This window comes from Typopeltis vanoorti, chromosome 10, assembly GCF_054136105.1.
Source record: "Typopeltis vanoorti isolate ZY-2024b chromosome 10, IOZ_Tvanoo_1.0, whole genome shotgun sequence".
Taxonomy (NCBI): domain Eukaryota; kingdom Metazoa; phylum Arthropoda; class Arachnida; order Uropygi; family Thelyphonidae; genus Typopeltis; species Typopeltis vanoorti.
This window is the reverse complement of record NC_143558.1, coordinates 49228699-49250154: the sequence shown is the minus strand read 5'-3', so window position 1 is coordinate 49250154 and position 21456 is coordinate 49228699. Positions and strand designations below refer to the sequence as shown.

At 33.8% G+C, this 21456-nt stretch overlaps 1 protein-coding gene across 1 annotated transcript in view; it reads right to left on the bottom strand.

Annotated features, from left to right (window-relative positions):
* Nucleotides 1-21456, bottom strand: part of GCS2alpha (glucosidase 2 subunit alpha) — a 177313-nt gene that overhangs the window by 130261 nt on the left and 25596 nt on the right. The window contains exons 2-4 of the mRNA XM_090398622.1: nucleotides 18512-18613; nucleotides 11081-11317; nucleotides 3170-3343 (exon numbers count right to left, since the gene is read on the bottom strand). Coding sequence (XP_090254748.1) covers nucleotides 3170-3343; nucleotides 11081-11317; nucleotides 18512-18613 — 513 coding nt within the window. The remainder of the gene's footprint in view (nucleotides 1-3169; nucleotides 3344-11080; nucleotides 11318-18511; nucleotides 18614-21456) is intronic.

Below are 21456 nucleotides of genomic sequence, written 5' to 3'. Positions count from 1 at the left end.
GAGGCAAGGTAGGCCTCAAGCCACATGAAAGTTCTGTGCTCTCTGGAACAAGGTTACTAGACTATTAATGGCCAGTCAGACCGACAACATTCAGGACATGTTGTGCACATCCTGACTGCTCTTTTATAAATTGTGTGTATAGAACTTTTCTCATGTGGATTCCATAGGCAGTGTGCGAAATCTTCATAGTTATATGCATCCTTTTATATAAATTGTATCCATGAAAGCTTGTAAAGCTATAATACATAAGTATTATGGGTGATCTGAAGATTAAATTCTCCAGAAATCCTTCTAAAGACTAAATATTGATCTCCTTCAAGCCATTTCAGGATTGCAATAAGCAAGATGATGGTTTTGCACTAGGTGATGAAAATCATTTCACATCTAAAGATATTCACAAACATCTATTTCCACAGCCAACCAAGGATGGCAGGTGATTACAGGATGTGTTTAGCCATATTATGAACAATGGATTATTTATCACCATGTGAAGCACAGTCAATATTCTCCTAATTTTTGCAGGCTCATGTGTACATGAAAAATATTTTGTGCACAAGTTTCCAGTCTCAATGTGTGTGTGTGTGTGTGTGTGTGGTAGCCTGTGCCCACAATAACGATAGTCACAAGCCACAAACTCTTAATTTGACACACCTAAAACTAAAAGTGGTGGTTAAAAGATCTTGTTGATTAAAAGAGCCAAAAGTGGTGGTTAAAAGATCTTGTACACTGAATATTGATTATTTCTATAAGAATAATCTAAATGTTTACTCCTTCAGGTACTTAAATAGTGAATATCCATGCAGTTTATAAACAAATTATGTCACACTTCCAGCCACTCAAAATTAAATAAATTTGCAGTTCTTTTTCACTTTAATTTCAACAATGACATTTTGAGGGTTTAACACTGGAACTGCTAATATAATATTTCTCATATTAAAGTTGCCTTAAGTCCAGATATAACTAAAACTGTTAGCACTAAATGAATTCACTGTAATCCACATAACTATAAAAATCCAACACCATTTGCACGAGTTAGTACTTGTCTGTCTAGAGAGCAAGCACTAAACAAACATGCCTCAACTTGCTGACATCAGGATCAGTTTGCCCACATGACACAGACTAAAAGTAACCAATTACTATGTATTAAGTTGGAATGGGGAAATTGGAAAAATTACTAAATAAAATAAGTGACAAATTCAATTTATAATACAATTCATTTACATAATACATTCAAAAATTACTGACTTTAAATTCGAAATTCTAAAAACAGAAATTTTATGTGTACAGTTACTAAGCATGCATGCTCCCTTTTTAACTGGTGTAAAGACATGCACGACCTCAGCTTAGAGGGAACATTGAACATGGTAGGGATGCATGACTAATAGAGCAATCTGTTAGGCTGTGGACACTTATTCGTAGTGGGTGTTTTGTTGACATTAATTGAGGCTGTACTGGACTTGAACATACATGAGATCAGAACTAGTATAGTATTTTATCTTTCAGTTAAGCACAGGTATTCCATTTCATTATACAGTGAATTTGGCTATATTTATGGTTAATTGTGATCAGTGAATATCAGGATCAGGGTTTCCCTCAGCACTTCTTGAAAAATGTGATTTTTGCACGTACTAAATGACTCAGTCTGTGTTCGATCCCTTATATGAAATTTGTTTTGGACGATAATTGCACCAAGTCGCTTCCTCATATTTACATTTCTTGAAGTCTTCTGATGAACTTCAACAGTTTCTCACTAAGTTAAATGCACTTCATCCAAGGATCCAGTTTACCCTAGAATTAGAATCAAATAAGCAGTTAGCCTTTTTAGATTTTCTAATTCTTCGCCAACCAGATGGTAACCTACATTTCTCAGTCTATAGAAAGAAGACTCACACAGGCCATTATATCCATGCCGAATCTCATCACCATCCCAGTCAACAGGCAGGAACTATTAAAACACTGGTTCATCGGGCCCACTCCTTTTGTTCTTCAGGCGATCTATTACAGAAAGAACTGCAATATATTACTTCTTCCTTTCTATCTAATGAATATAAGAACTTCATCAAAAAGGCTTTGAGTAGTTTTAATATGTCTTCCTTTTCAAATACAGAAGAAATAATGTGCATTCCTATCCTTTATGTACAAGGCATTAGTGAATGTATAGCAAAAATTTTAAAACCATTGAATATTTTTGTTGCTTTCGACCATTCAGAAAAATCTCCACCTTTCTCACTTCTCCTAAAGACAAGCTTCCACATCTTAATTATCCAGGTGTTTACCACATTCCTTGCTCTTGTGGATTATCTTATTTCGGACAAACAGGAAGATCTGCCTCCAATCTGCTAGAACACCACCAATCTTATATTCAATACCTTGAACCTGAACAGTCTGGACTTGCAAAACATGCCATCATCACTAGACAGAGTTCACTGGAAGAAGACAAGAGTCCTTCACAAAAGTCGGTTCCTCATGGAACAGTTTTATAAAGAAACATGTGAAACTTTACTTCACCCTCCTAACTTAAACAGATCTGATGGTTTATGTCTATCCCCTTTATGGGAGATAGTACTTGATAATTCAGCTAATCTTTCCTAACTTTTTATTGCATATATTTTTTTTTTTTTTTTTTTTTTGGAAATTTATTGACCTTTTTAGTTATCTTACACTAGCTTACTTAGGTGGTGCTTTTTGGAATTGCCAGTTATTGTTTAATTTGAGCTTAATATGTACTGAAGATGCCTATGACACACAAGTGAAAATTATACTATTAAATAATCTTTTTTTTACGTGAGTTTTTCTGTTATTAATTTTATATTTATATGTCTGCTCAGTTTGCCATTATTAAATGTTTCTAAAGTTCACACATTTTAAAAATCTGTACTTAAAGGATGACGGTTTAAAGACAAAAATGAAATTAAATATAATGCAACAGAGTAAACTCAAAGCCATTCTTTTAGAAAAGCTCTGGAGATGCTTCCAAAAGTTGGAAAAATGTTGGGAACACTATTGAGGCAGGAGGAGAATAATTCACACGAGATATGTTCCTATAGCTAAAGCTTTTGTATATATGTTAAATAAATTATGTCCTGGAACTTTTTTGAACAGATCTTGTAAAAGACCAAATATGAAATGAGTTTGTATAAATAAGCACAATATTAAGACCATTACTCACGGTTTATCTTTCAGCCTATAATGTTCAAATCTCATCAGTCCTCTCGCATTTGCAACTGCAACTAACTGATCTCCAGAATAAACATCTAACCTAAATGGATTAGCATTCAGAACAGCTTTATTCTCTCCAAACTTAAGAGTTATGCTTTCTTCATCTCTTGAAGTCACCTGTAAGCTGAAAGGAAAACATATACATATAATACAAAAAAATATCATTGTCAATAATTAAAATCACTCAATTTCAGATTTCAAGAAAAGCACCTTTTATAAACTAATAAGATATTCCTGAAATTGTCTGATATATTGATATCAAAAGAAGTTTTCTCAATCAGATATCAGCTAAAATTATCTAGAACATGCACTTTAGCACCTATTAGAGCTAAAGTAAACTGTCAAATTTATTATCTCCAGGATATGATAATTAATACTTTTTCCAATAGTTATCTAAATCATGTGTGTTCAAGTATTAGTTTATTATTATTATTAAGAGAGACTTCCAAGGAATCAGGAACTCATTGAGGGAGCCCATACTATTTGTACCAGCTGTCATACCTGTTCTTGAATTCATTTATGCTACTTGCACACACCACATCCAATGGCTATCTATTCCAATCATGTACTACTCTATAAGAGAAAAATCTAGCCCTAACCCTCCTCTTGACAGCATTCATTCTCAACTTCCATGGATGCTCCTGCATTCTTTCCCAACCTTCCATAAAATGAAAAATTCCATCTACTGAAATTCTGTATCACCCTTTCAGAAGTTTGTAAGTCTCAATCATATCACCCCCTCTTTTTCCTATTTGCTAATGTCTGCAACTTACAAATTTTCAATCTGTATTCATAATCAGTATTCCACAATCCTGATATCATTTTTATCACTCTCCTTTGCACTCTTCTCCAGTATATCAGAATCAAAATGGAAACAAGGAGACCAGACCTGTGTACAATAGTCCAAGTGAGATCTTATCAAGGCCTTGTAAAGAGGCAAAATGACATCCTTATCTTTACATGTGAATGTTTGTTTCAGCATTGCAATTATCTTTGCTACCTGACCCCTGAACTTCAACTTCCTATCTACTAACACTCCAAGATCCCTAGCCTCATCAGGTTCTTCTAGCATAATCTCACCAATATAATGACATTGGATATCTAATCACACCAATGTGCATAACCTTACATTTCTTAACTTCAAAATGACAACCATTTGCACATGCCCACAATTCCAGCCTATTCAAATCATTCTGCAAATACTGCATATCACAGCACCCCTGATTATCCTGCCTATCTTTGCATCATCAGCAAATAGCTATATGTCATATGTCAAATCCTTCCCAATATCATTAACGTATAGACTAGATAACAGTGGACCAAGAGCAGATTCTTGAGGCATGCCACTGGCTACCTTGAATCTTGCAGATTAGCACCCCCCCACACACACACCATATACAACTTTTTGATATGTCAGTCATTCTCTTATCCATGCCAATAGTTCATAATCTAATACCATATTCTCCAATTTATGCAACAGTCGTTCATGCTGTATTCGATCAAAAGCCTTAGCATAGCAAAATCCCAAAGTATCATGGTGTATCCATTCCCCTAGTTTAACTCAGAAGTAACATTATTATAGAATATGAGCAAGCTGTTAAAACACAACCTTCCCTTAGTAAACTCATGCTGTTCATTGCAAAGTAGATTCACTGTCAACCCATTTCTGAATTAAGAGTCCTAACCAACTTTTCCAAAATCTTCACCACCACTGCTAAAATACTGATTGATTGATAGCTGGATACATCAGTCTTTACACCACCCTTATGCAATGGGATTACCATACATTCTTTCAACTTCTGCGGAATCTTCCCTGTCTGAGACTCAAATTATATAGCCTGGTCAAGAGAATAGCCAGTTCAGCTGAACTTTTTTTAGCATCCAAACTGATATCCCATCAGTTCCTATTGCAGAATTCTTATTCAGTTTGTGCAACAGCTATAGTACTTCCTCCTCATTCACAAGTTTTCTCAGACGGTGAAGAGGTAGCAGCGAGTTCAATGTTGTATATACACCAGGGTGATAACTTTAACAAAATAGCTGCTAATTAGTTGAACAATCACTTCTGTATCTGCATACCATCTGCATTCAGTAGAATTATTCTTTCAATTCATTCTTTCTTTTACTTGCAGCATAATGACAGAATTCTTTTGAGTTGTCTTTAACCTGCAGAGCCAGTTTCTTTTCATACTCGAACTTAGCTTTCCATACAACACCTGTAACTTTTCTGGCATACTGCTTATAATTATTGTAACTGACATCATCCTTATGCAAAAATTAGATTACACATCCATTTCGCTCCTACTTCAAACTCTAGGGACACATACCAATACCACATTATTTAAGTATTTTTTAAACACTTCCCATGCACAGCCAATATTCTTCCCATCCGATAACTGATATCATGGCACAGAACCCAGCATACTACTCAGGTGGTAAGTTCCTACTTTGCAGTACAGCATGTAACCAAATGAGTACTGCATGACCACTGTCACCAACCGGAGGCAGAATAGTTAAGTCTTTAACTGAAACACCCTCTGACACTACAACGAAATCTAACATTCTTTGGCCACAAGTTCCTTCTGTCACATGCTGCTTGAGGAAGTTGTCTTGCAACAGCTCAATAAATTCAGTTTCATTCTTCTCATGCAATTTCATAGCTACCCAACCAATGTTCAGACAATTAAAGTCACCCATTATGATTACTCTTGTTCGCACCATTGTATTATTTGGTGATGCATTTCTTCGTTGCTAGCAACCGATCCACCAGGTATGTGACAACATCCCACTATGTATTTAATCTCGTTAGACTCCACCTCACACTAGATGGCTTCAAACTCACTGCCAAATGAAAAACTGTTACTAGTATTGCAGTCATAGGTCTCAAATCTAACTGGATTCAAGCCATTTGATCATCATCAGCAGCACTCCTCCTCTCCATGTCCTGTCTCTCCTTCTTAAAAAATACTGTATCCTTTGCACTTAATACCAGTTAGTACACCTGCTTTTGATAGCCAAGTTTCACTAATGCCTACAATATGAGGTCCCAATATATTAACCAGCCAGCAAAGGTTGGTCGAATAGTAGAGTCGTCTTTGCTACTAATGGCTCACACAAAAAGTTAAGGAACTCTGAGCACAATTAGTAGTTAGAAAGGGATTAATTGTTCGATGCTGTTGGCACTCTGCTGAGGAATGGCTATTCTCACAGGGTTAACTTTGGCCTGTAAACTGACGTATGTCAGACCTCTGTGCCCTCGGAACACATGGGAATATGACAAATATATTAACCAAGGCAACAAACTCTACTTATTTGTTTCTGATACTCCTAGCATTTGTGTACAGACATAATAAATTACCTGCATGCTTTTTTGTATACACTTTTTGGTAGTCTGCATGACACAGTTCAAAACTTGCAGATCTCAGTTCTTATCTAGTTCCTTACTTATGCAGACATTATTACACATGCTTGATAGGTCCGAATCAGACAAACACAGAATCATTCTCTTTTCATAATCATGACCATAATAATAATAATAACCATTCCCATTATTAACACTGTTACCTAACATTGTCGCTCTTACACACAGATTCTCACAATTCCTCCCATCAGAATTCAGTTTCCCTGATTCTCTGTGTTAGGTTTTATATCAATTAATAATTTTTCAAGACTCCTGATGGCAAATGCATTCAAATGTAGGCCATCCCTCTTATACAAATCTTCCCTCAAACTCACTCCAAACATCCAAAAACTCGCATCCATTCTTTCTACATAGCCTATGCATTTGCCATCATAGCCCTTCTTTGTAACTTTGTAATTCATTTCCATCATATCTAAATAATAACTAATGATTTTTATTTTCTCATTCTTCATTGTCACTTCTTCCAACAACCTTTTCCTCTCTCATAGTGAATTTATCGCTAGTTAAGTCATTGATACATACTAAAATTACCTCCTCTTTTGCTTTTCTGTTTTTCAATTGCTTGTGTTATATTTTTAATTTTTGCTCTGGGGAAAACTTGACGTTATAACCCACTCATCAATGGCATGTTTTATGATGAGTCACCATACCAAATAACATCCTTCTTTTTATAATTAACTTTACTTACCAAATTTTTGCTATTATGCACTAACTTACTTACCTGATTCTATGCTTTGTTTTCCATTTTGGTGCTGAACTTTTTTTAATCTTCCTATGTTCCTCTAAACGCCGCTCGATTTCCTGTAGTTCCCTCGTCATCTGTCTAATAATCTGCTTTAACTTAGCAATTGCAGAGGTTAAATTATTTTCAACATCCTCTTCAATATTGTCATTAGTGAAGAAAGCCTTCTTGTTCATTATTTCAGTTCTTGTTAGCATTCCGTTACGCCTTCATTTTTGGCATCATTTTACAGCTGTGTTAATATTACAATATCACAATAAAAAACATGTTATAAAACACTAAATACAAACACTTGATCAAAGACTAGAGACCACAGATATGGGAGTCCTGAAAGATTAGGGATGTGAACAGATGGCATAAATGGCAACATCATATTAAAAACAAGGATATTAAGAAAGAACTTAATAGTTAGCATCCAGGAATGTGTTAGCAGAGCTAAGTGGTACGATCACTTCAACAAAATGGGAGGGAAAAGATTAGCAAAACATGTGTTCTCTGCCAGGTTGACAGGAAAAAGACCCAGAGGAAGACCAAGATATATAGGTGGATTGACAAAATAAAAAGTGTCTTAGAAGACAGAAATATAAGATCTGATAATGTTGGAATCTTGACAGATAACAGATGGATTCGGAGGAAAATTATTTGGAAGTTAGTAATGATGTAAGTTCTTGATGTAGTACTCGCATAATATCCTGTACACCCCCCCCCCCTTGGAGGGTACATGTCAAGAGTTTGACGACGATTGATGATAATGAATACTAAATACATGAAAATCTACTGTAATATAATATAACACTAATTTTCTAAAAAAAACACACAATAAAACAGATAATCACCAATTTTACACAAGTGCTAAATTACACCAACTGTTCACAATATAATCTCAAACAACAAAATCAAAGAATTTTGATTTTGAAGATGTTTAGAGATGAAAAACCAATTGCTGAGAGCCTGAAAAGCTATTCTTTCTAAGACTGGATAACATAACCCTGCGTGAAAAAATCTTAATAAAGTTCATGTTTATTAAGATTTTAATAAACATGAACTTTATTATGTTTGTTATAATAAAGTTCATGTTTGGCAATATGTTCTATGTCCGAGGATTTGAAGCAAGGCCTCTTTCCCAGAGGCCAAATCCTCGGATATAGAACATTTTGCCACCTTCCTGATATTTATTTTCCATACACTTACAAGTCTTTCCACTTTTGTTGAACTACTTTTACACATAGCTTAGCTCTTACATTTTTCTCTGTATTCTTTTAGAGCATCTGCTGACTTATTTGCTAGGAACTTTTAGTAGGTTTTCTTCTTTTCCAGGACTACTTCTTTAACTCCTTCTGTCCAAAATGGTGTTCTGATTTTTCTATCCTTGCAGATAACTTCACCACATACCTCCCTAGCTGAATCAATGTCTTCTTCAGAGTTTGCTGCTGAGACTCCGAGGCATGGTTCTTGTTTTCAATTTCATTTTTTCTTTGTACCCTGTAAAAGCTGCTCAACTTTAATGCTTTTTAAAATTTTAGATACTGTTCTTTTCAATATGATATCCATTTTTATCCTGCTTAGTACTAAGTAACAGTCACTTCCAATTTCAAATCCTCTGTACACTCTTGTATCTTGAATCAGCGCAAAGTTATCACTACCAACAATGACACAATCAAGGAAGCTTTTCTTATTTTTTGTGTCTTCTCTCTCTGTGAACTAGTACACATCTTTATGTTAGAACATGATGTTAATAATGACTAGTCCATGTCTTGAGCAGAAGACCAATAAATACTTACCATTATCATTAGCTTCGCCCTTTTCTCCAAATTTTCCCAAAATATTCCTATATGCCTGATGGGATTCATTTCCTACTCTGCTGTTCAGATCTCCAACAAGGTCAGCTTTGTATTTTCTTTAGGTCAGCTAGCTGTTCTAATGACAAAAAATTCCTCCACTTATTCCTAAGAGCTTTCTGTGGGACCACCACAGGCAAATAAGTTTTATTGTCCATTTCCCCATTTTGAAATCTGTCCACATAATTCTTCTTGAAACTGCCTTTCAATCAAGAAATTTATCTTCATGTTGGGTGTGGCATGTTATATTATTGCCTGAATATAACATCCTATGTTTATTATTTAGTAAGATAATACCTGTTTTCGTTCTTCTTTGTCTCACTGATGCCAATTATATCCACATGGTAATTTTCCAACTCTTCTGCAAGTTCAATTTCCTTTCCATTAATACTCCTTTCATTCAATTTCATTCATCTTGAATGTTTCCTATTCTGTCACTTCTTGTTTAATTTAGTTCATTGTAATTACTCCAGGCATCTAGAATACATCATATTTATCATCTCCAATTCCTTTTACAATATGCTTCCTTCATTTCTGAGCTTTTCAATAACCTCCAGAACATTTTTCCACTTTCCTGATATTTATTTCTATATTCTTAGCAAAGTATACCCATAATTTTTGTTTAGCTGCTATTACACATTGCTTCACTTTCTTACATATTTCTCTGAATTCTCTCAGATTAAATGTTGATTTACTTGCTAAGAACTTTCAATATGATTTCTTCTTTTCCATGGTTATCTCTAATCTCCAGAGTCTACCATGGAGTTCCATTTTTCTATTCTTACAGTCAACTTCATCACATTAATAATATGTGTATATTTCAGTTTACAGTTCACCTCTGAAAGCTGCTCAACTGACTCTTTTCGAAAACTTTATTTTCTTTCAAATATTATATTCAATTTTCTTCTGATAAAACTGAATTGTAATCATGTCCTCTTTCAGATCACCTGTATATTGTCCCGAACCAATGTGAAGATGTTGCCATCAACAATAACAGTCATTGATACTTATTTCTTCTCTCTGTGAGAATTTGCACACATATTTATGTTGGTTCAGTCGACTCTCACTATAGAACACTAACTGGGATCACAGAAATAGTTTGTTCTAGTAGATAGTTTGCTGTAATGAATTTAATATAGCACTGTATCTATGGGACTTTTCAGCAGTATGAGTGAGTGAGTTTGCTATAGCAAGAGTTGACTGCATTAGCAATAACTAGTCCATGTCCTGAACAGAAATCCAGTAGGTACTTATTATCAGCTTTACACTTTTGTTAAAATGTTCACAAACATTTCTATGTCTGATATTCATTTACTAATCTGCTGTTTAGATCTTCAACAAGGACCAACTTTTTCTATCCATCTTCAAATATCTAATAATTCTGATTATTTTGAAGAACTAAAAAATAAAGTGTAAATTTTAATTAGAGCATTACTCAAGATGTTATTTATTAAAGATACCTGAATATATGCAGAATGATATATTCAAGTATTGAAATCTGTCCTCCAACTTTAAAACTGGAAAAGTTTTAACTGATATTTCTGTGTATCCCTGCAAAATGTCAGCATTCTTATTTGGTCATTACAGATGTGTACATTTTTCAAGAACAATTGCAACTTGCTTTTATACACACACAATATGAATCCCAAACACAGGAGGTTATAAAACCAGTGACATAATAGTGCTCTGTGTGTGAGGACTGTGAACAGGACTGTGAGCACGTTTCTTGAAGAGCTGGAGATTGTACTCAATAAAAAAGCATGGGGGAAAAGCTGTTTCAAAGAACAGAGGATGAGATGGAATAAAATGGAATGAAAGAAGAGGATGAGAGGCAAGTTTGGCAAGTTTATTCCTACTTACCCACTTTCTTTAGGTTCAGCAACAAAGGCATCTTTTGGTTCATAGCGTGGTTTCAATGTCAAGTGCTCGGTTATTCTTAGCCTAAGATTTCCACCATCTAATGATATCAGTTCTAAAATAAATGCAACACCATTTCTGATATTGATCAGTTGACCTTGAATCTTTGTAGGATATACTTTGACACTCTGCATCTGCAGTAGGTAAGGAGACTGGCCTGGTTGGATATTACGGTTCCTCCTAAAAACAAGATACGTTCTTTGTTAGTTCATTACTTAAAAGTAAGCATACATCTTTTGAAGCCATATAATTACACTATAAAGCTATTATACAACTCACTATACAGTTAAGGTAAAGATTACTTATTAGGAAATTGCCTGTTCATTACTATTAAGAATTTATTACTATAAATTGAAAAATGTTGTAAGGACTATTGTAAAAAAAAATATCAGCTGAAATAAGGTAATTTTACGAGCTTTTTATTTATTTATTTTTTTTTGCCATTTTAAGTGTGAAATTATAAAGAGCAAGAGAGTAAATAGAAAAACAATTAGACTACATTTCAGAGTAATTTGTTGATTAAATTACTCATTTTTATTTCTGCTTTTAATATCAATAAAAATGTATTTCTTTGACCTTAGAAATTTACACAGGTGATGCATGCATTATTTCAATTACCTGCTTTCATTTTAATGCCAACCGTTTACTACTTTGCAACATTTTTATATCATTACTGTTTAGGAAACAGCGAGCACCATGAAAAATACATATGCACCATGCATATATATCTTATTGCTGTTATCTTACCTAGTGTTAACGTTTGTTCTCATTCATCTGATTTTAATAATCATGATGATTAAATAATCAATATTCGCTGACACTTCAAGTTCCTTAGTACTGAATGAGAGCTTTTTGCTCTCTTAAGGTTTCTGCCTGGTCTCTGAGGAGAACCAACCAGTTCAAAACAGCTGTCAGGCCAGTGAAACCTTATCAAAATGGACCAATTGAAGGCAAATATATGGATGCTTATGTTTAGCGATTATGTTTTCTATAAGGTCTGTACTAGGGCAACTCTTTAATGCCCACCAGTGTATTCCCATAAGCTCTCTGGTCAAATTTCGTACGAAACTTTCAGTTTCTATATTCGGCTTTGAAATAATGCTGGATGTAATATCCGCTTGATGTATATAATTTTGCATCACGAAACTGAAGCCTTTTGGCTCTTTATTTTAGTAAATACTTTTTTTGTGATTTGTGTCATCTGTGAAATATGAGCTGACTATGTAGTTTCAATAAAAGATACCAATAGCAATGCAACCTGTTAATTTAAAAAACTATGTACATGTATATTTATTTATGAAATATCTGCATATCTTAAAATACATGCTGAAAAAAAATCTTAGCTAAGATATAAATTAACTATAATGGCAAATCATTTTATTACCTAAAGAGCTGTTATTAATATTAAGAGCAGTCTACTTCTAATGTTAACTAGAATAGGATGGGTGATTAATATTCCCTATTTAAATTGCAATGACCTTAATTTTAGAGATCTGTCACTGCAGTTTAGATTAGGAAAATAGCATCAAAGCCTCAGTAACTTTTTGAGTCTTGGTTTTAAACTTAGATTTTCAATTAAAGCAGTTTAAACTGATCTTATGGTCCATCACTGAACATGTTAGTCAAGACTTGTTTTACACTACACATTCAATTTATAAGCATAACATGTTAAGATTTTTTTTGGGGGGGTAAAGGTTAACTACTTAACCTGGCATTAGTAAGGTGGGGTGTCACAGACCCCAAAGATTTTAAATTTACTATAACTTTTTAACAATGCGTGGCAGTGAGTCATGCTTCAGTATAACTTCCCCTCCTGTAACCTGCTACTTGACAGGCTGTTGCGTGCAAGCAAGTTTAGTGTGGGACCCCCACCTTTCCACTTTTGTTACATTTTCCCACCTTACTAACACCAAGTTAAGTACATACTAATTTTTTTATGTGTACCTTTATTTACTTATGAGTGAACTTGTAATTGTGGGAGATGTTACAGACAGCCTTTTTCTTTTTTTTTCTTTTTTTTTGGTATTTTTCATAATTGCTACAGATAAAAGAATTCCGAAATTTAGACAATTCACTTTTATGATAATCACCCAAAATATCAGAAACTTATAGGAGGGCTAAGGATTAGATAATCTAGAAACACTGATCTAGAGACCAAAAACAGTAACATTCCAGACTTACATTAAGAAAACTAGTGATCTCATACTAGATGGTACATGACTTTCATTAGCCAAAGAGATCCACTAATATCCATGGAAAGAGGAATTTTGAATCATTTATTATTGCAAACTGGAGATGCCATCCAAATAACATGTTTTTTAATACTTTTTAAAGCATGTCAGTGAAAAATAAGAGAATCAGCCTGTTTGCCAAGGCTTTTAAGGAAGAAATATCTGAAGGATACTAACGAGAATGCTTTTAGAGATAACTGTGGGCACAGAAGTGCAGCCTTGCGTATCCTTTTTTTTTTTTTTTTTTTTTTTTTTAAATGGGCAACCTTGAGCAAGACAAGGCAAAAATGCTATATGAAGTTTATATGGAGGTATTTGTGGATTTTCTACCATGAGACCATGAAACACATATCTATACATTCTGATTTACAGTATCTAGATTTTAGCATATGATGATATTGAAAGGTCTCCATAAAAATGGTCTACACATAGGAGCAAGCAGTTCATAAAAAATATCACTCAGACATCCAAATTCAAAGAGACTTTTAATGACATTTGCTGTGATCCTGATCAATGCTCTTCATCTCCAACTAGTGAAATAAAATTGCTAGAATTTGATCTATCCTGTACTAGTTTACACTTTGTTGGCCAGGTGTTTATCATTGTGTGTTCGAATCCCACCAAGTGTATGGATGTTCATGGATCAAGGGCTAAAGTGGCTGCTTAGTGAACCTTTTAATTATTATGGATTGTTTGTTCAACTATTTTTATAAATATAACCATTTTTTTTCTTAATATATGTATTTTTGTATGTATAAAATATCTTATGCCCACTAAATTCAGTAGATTATTTGTTGTTGGACTTAGGTGCAGAACTTTGGAACCTCTAGAGCCTAAACATGAGTTCTATGTTTGGTCTGTAGAGCAGAATTCCTGAATATCTAATCCTTAGTCCATCCAAAGTATTAATGGACGGTGATTCACATGCAATCCTACACATGCTGTTTATTTCTTTGTGAAATAGTCTGTATACCTAATTCTTTCATTATGCTTAATATTTTACTTGGTAACTTAACTTTATGATTATTAAGGTCTTTGGCACAGGCATTGAACATTATATAGGAAGTTAATTTCATAACCTATAATTTCTGCACGTCAAGCTGTGAAGTTCTTTTTGAACAACCTTTACATTATAAATAGCAATAGAAAGAAAGATTAAAGAGAATTAAAAAAGGATGTACACCAGCAACAAAAAAAATCTATTAACTGTATTGTGACAACTGATGGGGGGGGGGGGCTCAATGTTTGCACTAAAATATAATTATGCAATTATAAAAATTTGGTTAACAAAGGAATTAGTTTACAAATGTAAAAGAAAAGCAAATTAAGTTTTACAAAAATAAAACAATGTATATGATAGCTTGCATTTTTTTTTTGTTTCCAAACATGATAATAACAACATAACTATGTGATAAACTAAAAACTGAAAACATGTTTATTTATTTTTAAATCGATTTGTTTTGTTTTTTTTAGCTTGTATCCCTTAGGTCATGCAAATGATTTGCCCTTGGAAATTTGAGTGTATCCAAAGAATTTTCATACATAAAACAATAGATATAGAATAATTTTTATTGTTATAATGATTTTGATGATATGTCAACAGGAATGAAATATGTATATCCTCCACAGCTCAATGGTAAGATAATCACCAGTACATCCAAAGTTCTGAACCCAAGTCCAACTTAACAAATATCTATTGAATTTGGTGTATGGGCATAGCATATATTTTATACATACTACAAGACATATTAAGAAAAAAAAAGTTGTATTTATAAAAATAGTTGAACAAATAATCCATAATAATTAAAAGGCTTACTATGAAAATTTGCTGATTCTTTATTCAAAACTTCAAAGTAAATCTTATAAAAATAAACACTAAGGGACATTTTGTTGATTTAATAATCTATTCAACTCCAAGTTATTTTCTAAATCTTTTATGGAATGAAGGTAGCATTCTAAATACAATAAGAATACACAGAGTCATACAAATATGTTTTATTTTGTTTATTACATTATCACAAATTCCTCTAAATGTGAATTCAATTAAGTTTAAAGCTTGAACAACATCAAGTTGTTTCAATGTATAATCAATGATTTAAAACTTCTGACTGACCTCTGAATAAATTACTCTGCATTCTTACTCATATTATCGTCATAGAAGCAGTTTTTGCTTGATTAGAAAGTACATTACACTAAACAATAAATTACATTCCTGTTTCAATCCTTTACCTAAGCATAACCAAACAAAAAGTTTGAGTGGGAAGTACCTTTGTAACTACGTTACTGGTATATAGAATCCAGTGACTACATAACGATTGTCACAGTATCACATCATACACAGCACTTTCAAATATGTATATTGCTACATATTATAGAAAGAGGCAATACACAGATCAGATTCAACTTTTATTGAGGCTTTCATCAGTTCAAGGTAAACACATCCTTGGTCTCAGTATCCAATGATAAAATTACTGCAATGTCATATTTTCCTTTTAACCACAAGTATCATTTCAGGATTTCCTCCCACTTCTTTATAAATTAACAAAGTTATCTAAACATATATATATAAAAATACTCAACTGAGACAGCTGAAATTACATGCATGGAAAAAAGGCACTAATGGCAACTGGGCCAGAGGATTGCAATTTTATTTGAGTTCCCCTTGTTGGATAAAGGAATATGAAGTTGACACCAGAGTCAAACTATTCACTATCTAAAAGACTTAAGTGTAGCTAACCTGATAATAGAGGTGAACATATGCCTTGTAATACTTCTGTAGATACCACTAATGTTGGTTAGTTGCTTTTTTTTTTTCCAAACTTCTAATTTCATTAATTAGAAATATGTAAATTCTAAGTTCTGTTCTAATTGGGTTTGAACTGAAGACATAAAACATGTCTAGTGTGAAAAGAGGATCTTGTAATTTATAGGTCACCACACTCAGAAGTAAATGTGCTGACAGAAAGAAGTAGAAAGCTATCTGACTGTTTCAAAGCAGTAACACATTACATAATATCTAAATTGTAGCATTGGCATTTTACCCTGTTGATGCCGACTTAAGAGGGAACTGTGCATGGCCCTCCATGTTAGGGGTCATGATGTGTTCTACTGGATATCCATTACTGTTAGATTTTTAAAAATAACTGCAATATTAGTTCTTATGTCTGATGGAATAAGTTAAAGAAAATCCAATAAATCTTTGAAGGGTTGTGAATCTGTATTATCAATACTCCTGTGCTGGATAATTGTCTGATGATATTACATAAAAGACTGTAGTGAAATGGTACAACTTCTACAACTGAAATTCTGTGGCTGGTGATTATAAAACAATTAGAGAAAAACAAAACAAAACAGGGATAGGTTCATCTGTTGGTTGAAAAGAAGATGTGCAAACCACCTGGCCAACAGGGACAACTGTAACTGACTGACTAGGTGTATTACATCTCTGATGAGAAAAAGTTAATTATTCTCCCTGGAACTCCATAAATTTGTTGTGCTTCAGATTAGGTCACATGCCTTCCCCCCCCCCTTAAATGGATGAGTAAACTTAACTCTTAAAATACTGTCTGGAATGTTCAGATGTCCACATCTGTTGGTGTGGATGAAGGAAGAGTGTGACTAAGAGTTGAAATCTTCACATCATATGGCATCTCTCTGTTCCAGGAGGTAAATCAAGATCAGGAGTCTTACCTCTTTTGTAACTTTTAAAAGCTGTTGTGACTTCAGGTTGTCTGAGAAAACTTGACTAGGCCAATTGTCGTAATTATCATTTTTCAGGGGGACTGGAGAAGAGCCATTTAAAAATGGGTGTGGAAAGTGCTTGAGCTCTTGTTTAGATTTTGCTTTCTACTGTCCTCTTTTGTAGCAGGAGAGATCTCTGCAGATCTTAAGTACAGTCTAATCTTGAAATCTTATTCCTCAGCTCTTCTTTGATGGCATTGATAATCTTCCTAATGATGCCTCTAATGATGGCTTCATTTCTTTGTGCAGTGATAAACCAGAATAGCTATTTTATGCTCTTGCAAATATTGCCTTCAATTGATAAGCACTGTTCTTCTTCCAGATGAATAATAACCATTTTACTTGTCCTAAAAGAGAGCTAGTTTTCCAAATTCCTTGGGGTGGAGTTCCAAGATGTGTAATTTACCTAGCTGTTCTCTAAAAAAGCACAGGAAAGTTTCCTGGCATTCTCCAGGTTCCTGAGCATGATGCTACCTCATCCTTGATGTTCTAATTGAGTAAGATAAGTTTGAGGTCTGTAATATTACTTGCTTGGATCAAGATGAATGATGTGGTGAATATAGTTATCACATTGCGGACTAGCAGATACAGCTTTGGTCCAAATGCATTTGTGCCAATGAACTAATGTCATGTGATTTCCCTGTCATTAGGGTTTGTAATCCCTCCTAATTTTGTCAGATTGTGATTCTATTGGTACAATTCCTGCCATGATAATAATGGAGGCAACATATAAATTGGATACGGTGAACATGAGGAAGGCCATTCATTCTTTATGGTTGTTGGGTGAGTAGACAAAAGCAAGAGAAATAGTTTTTTCCCCTCCCTTTAACTGTAATCCTTTTATTTCCTTTCAGACATGTATATTGCTATGCATTATGGGAAGTGACCTTTCCCATAATACACAGTAATATAAATGCCTGAAAAGAAATTGAAGCGAAGTCAAGAGGCTCTATATACAAGTAGTCTATTTGTGAAGCAGTATGAAGATCCTTCACAAACACACTAACTTTTGTCTGCTTTGGGTAAAGGATTAAAACGATTAACTTGTCATATGGTATAATGTACATTTGTCATTGTCTCGGCACCTAATCATGATTAAAAAATAATATAATATACGAATTAAGAATATTTCTTGAACTACATTAACACAAAACTAATTCATTCATCTGAATATTATAAAATACAAACTTATACAAATACAGCAAAACATGAACAATGTCCAAAGCATAGGCAAATGTAGATATGCAATCATTATTTACTAATCTCAATAAACATGACTGGGTTAGCCATGGCTTCTTGTTAACTATCATTGAATTTGTATTTCAAAAATGTTTTTAAGAATAGTTTTATTTTAAATACATTTTATTTCAAGCACTGAAAATGCAAATTCAGAATTACTCACTTGCAAAAGCCACTTTGATCGCATGTTTTAAAGTTACTTTTGTCTACAGAACTTGCACCTGACAGTAGTATTACGACAACAAAAATCCTCGCAATACTTGTCCTATAAAAGTAAAGATAAAGAATTACAGATATAGCCAATATTTATAATGGGAAAAAAAATTCAAATTATCTATTTTAATAACACTTTAAATAGTCAGTAAGAAATGCTATATACAGTGATCTCTCCATTATCTGGTTCATGAGTCAACTACTATAACAACTACTAAGCACCATGTAAGTGTATCTTTGCTTACCCAAACCTTTAATTATCTGACAGTTAATTGTCTCTCACTGTAGATGGATACTTCAGGAATTACTATTATTAAAGATTAGCCATACATGAAAATTAACCAGTTCCCAAATGAACTTAATGGAAAGCAAGATATAAGGGGGATCAATATTTTTATGAATACTAGGGATAAACAAATGCATTCAAGCATGCAGTAATTTGTAAAGCCTCAAAGTTATACTGCTTACCTTAGTACATCATGTGGGCATGGTATCCTTTATGGCACTGAGCACCTCATCATTAATTTTTTAAGTATGAGTCTAATGAATCATATTTAAAAATATGAGACATCGTTCAACTTATGGTATATTAGTCCTACGAATGCACAGAGAAAACGTGTTCACATCTGAAACCGTTGCAGAATTAACATTTTATAAAATATGCAAACTGTAAGTCCAACAATCCTTTCTTTTAGTGTTACACAATGATCAGCATTCATTTTTGAAATTATGGATTCCACAAACCATGTTAAAATAACTCTTTTTATTAGCCCGACATTTCGATCTTCATATCAAGCTCATCATCTGGAGCATACATAAATATACAAGACAAGCTGCATTACATTTCATACCGTAAGCTAGAAAAACAATGATTTGATCACATGCTACTCACTGGCATGACCTCTAGTGGGGAAAAAAAAAAAAAAAAAACATCAAGCTAATTTAATTTTTGATTACACGAATAAATATTCTTGCTTATAGATGGTTTTCCTTCCAGTAACAGTGATATCCTATTTCTATTATTACAATTGTTATTTCTGATTTAATAGAATAAAAATAAAATAAAATAAAATAAATAAAGCATAAATAAATTATTTATAAATTACAATATGAATAAACTTTCTTTCTTATAGATTTTTTCTTTAACAGTGATGTCCTAATTTTTATTATTAAAGTTATTTTATATTTAGGATCCTAGATTTTCCACAGTCCTGTTTATAGTTGTTCTTAGAGAAGAAGGATTCGTGGGACAAATATATGCCTTCCATATGTATGGGATTTTTAGACCATCATTATTGTTTAGATTGGGGTGGTTGATAACGATTTCACAAGCTTTCTTAAATTTGTGTTCATACCATGTTTTGGTGTGATGTAGACAACTAGTGCTTTTCCAGTCAATTCTATGTAAGCTGTTCAAGGGCATGATCAGAAAGGCCAGCTTCACCATAATTATTATATTTGATGTGTCGTTTATGTTTTTTTGTCTGATCGGAATTGCGCGTTCTGTTTCTCCTATGTATGGTATGTTGCAGGTGCAGTAAATACGGTATACTCCAGGGTGGGCCAGCAGAGGGAGTGGGTCTTTAGATGAGTTGAGTAAGCTTTTTAATTTTGCAGGAGGTTTAAAGGTGGCTTTGAGGTTGTATTTTTTACTCCGTTTATTTTGTCTGATGTCCCTTTAATGTAGGGAATGGTTATAGTTTTACTGTAGTCTGGTTTGTCTTTGTTTTTTATTGCGGTCTTGTAGAGAATTTTGTTAATAGTGTTTTGGCTGTATCCTTTTTTTTGAAAAGTATTGCTGATCACTTTAAATGCATTTATCAGTGCCTGTTCATTGGAGCAGATCTTCAGAGCCCTGTTTTTTAGGGTATTGATGACACCTAGTTTTTGTGTTGGGTGGTGGTAGGCATTTATGTGTATACATTGGCCAGTGTGTGTTGGTTTCCGGTAAACAGTGAAGGAAAGATTGCCCGAGGGAAGACGTGTGACAAGTGTATCTAGAAACGGTAGTGTGTTATGTTTTTCAATCTCAATTATGAACTGTATGCGTTTGTGTTGCTTGTTTAGGTGGCTAAGGAATGTGTCTAGTGGCCATGAGACCAGATCGTGAAAACATCGTCAACATATCTAAGCCAGACGTTGGGTTTTAAAGGAGAGGAACCTAAAGCAAGTTGTTCAAAATGTTTCATATAAAAGTTAGAAATCGGGGGGGATAATGGCGAGCCCGTGGCTGTGCATTCTTTTTGTAGGTAGAAAGCGTTTTGCCATATAAAATAATCAGAACGTAATACATGCACAAAGAGTGCCATGATATCTAGAGGAAATTTGTTCTGTAAAAGAAGAATTGTGTCATTGATTGGGACATTCATAAAGAGGGCAGAGACGTCAAAACCGACTAATATGACATCTCTGCCTGCTCTCCTGCAAAATTAAAAAGCTTACTCAACTCATCCAAAGACCCACTCCCTCTGCTGGCCCACCCTGGAGTATACCGTAATTACCGCACCTGCAACATACCACACATAGGAGAAACAGGATGCACAATTCTGATCAGACAAAAAGAACATAAACGACACATCAAATATAATAATTATGGTGAAGATCATGCCCTGAACACCTTACATAGAATTGACTGGAAAAGCACTAGTTGTCTACATCACACCAAAACATGGTATGAACACAAATTTAAGAAAGCTTGTGAAATCGTTATCAATCACCCCAATCTAAACAATAATGATGGTCTAAAAATCCCATACATATGGAAGGCATATATTTGTCCCACGAATCCTTCCTCTCTAAGAACAACTATAAACAGGACTGTAGAAAATCCAGGATCCTAAATCTAAAATAACTTTAATAATAAAAATTCGCCCCTTTCTCCCCCCTTGCCAACTT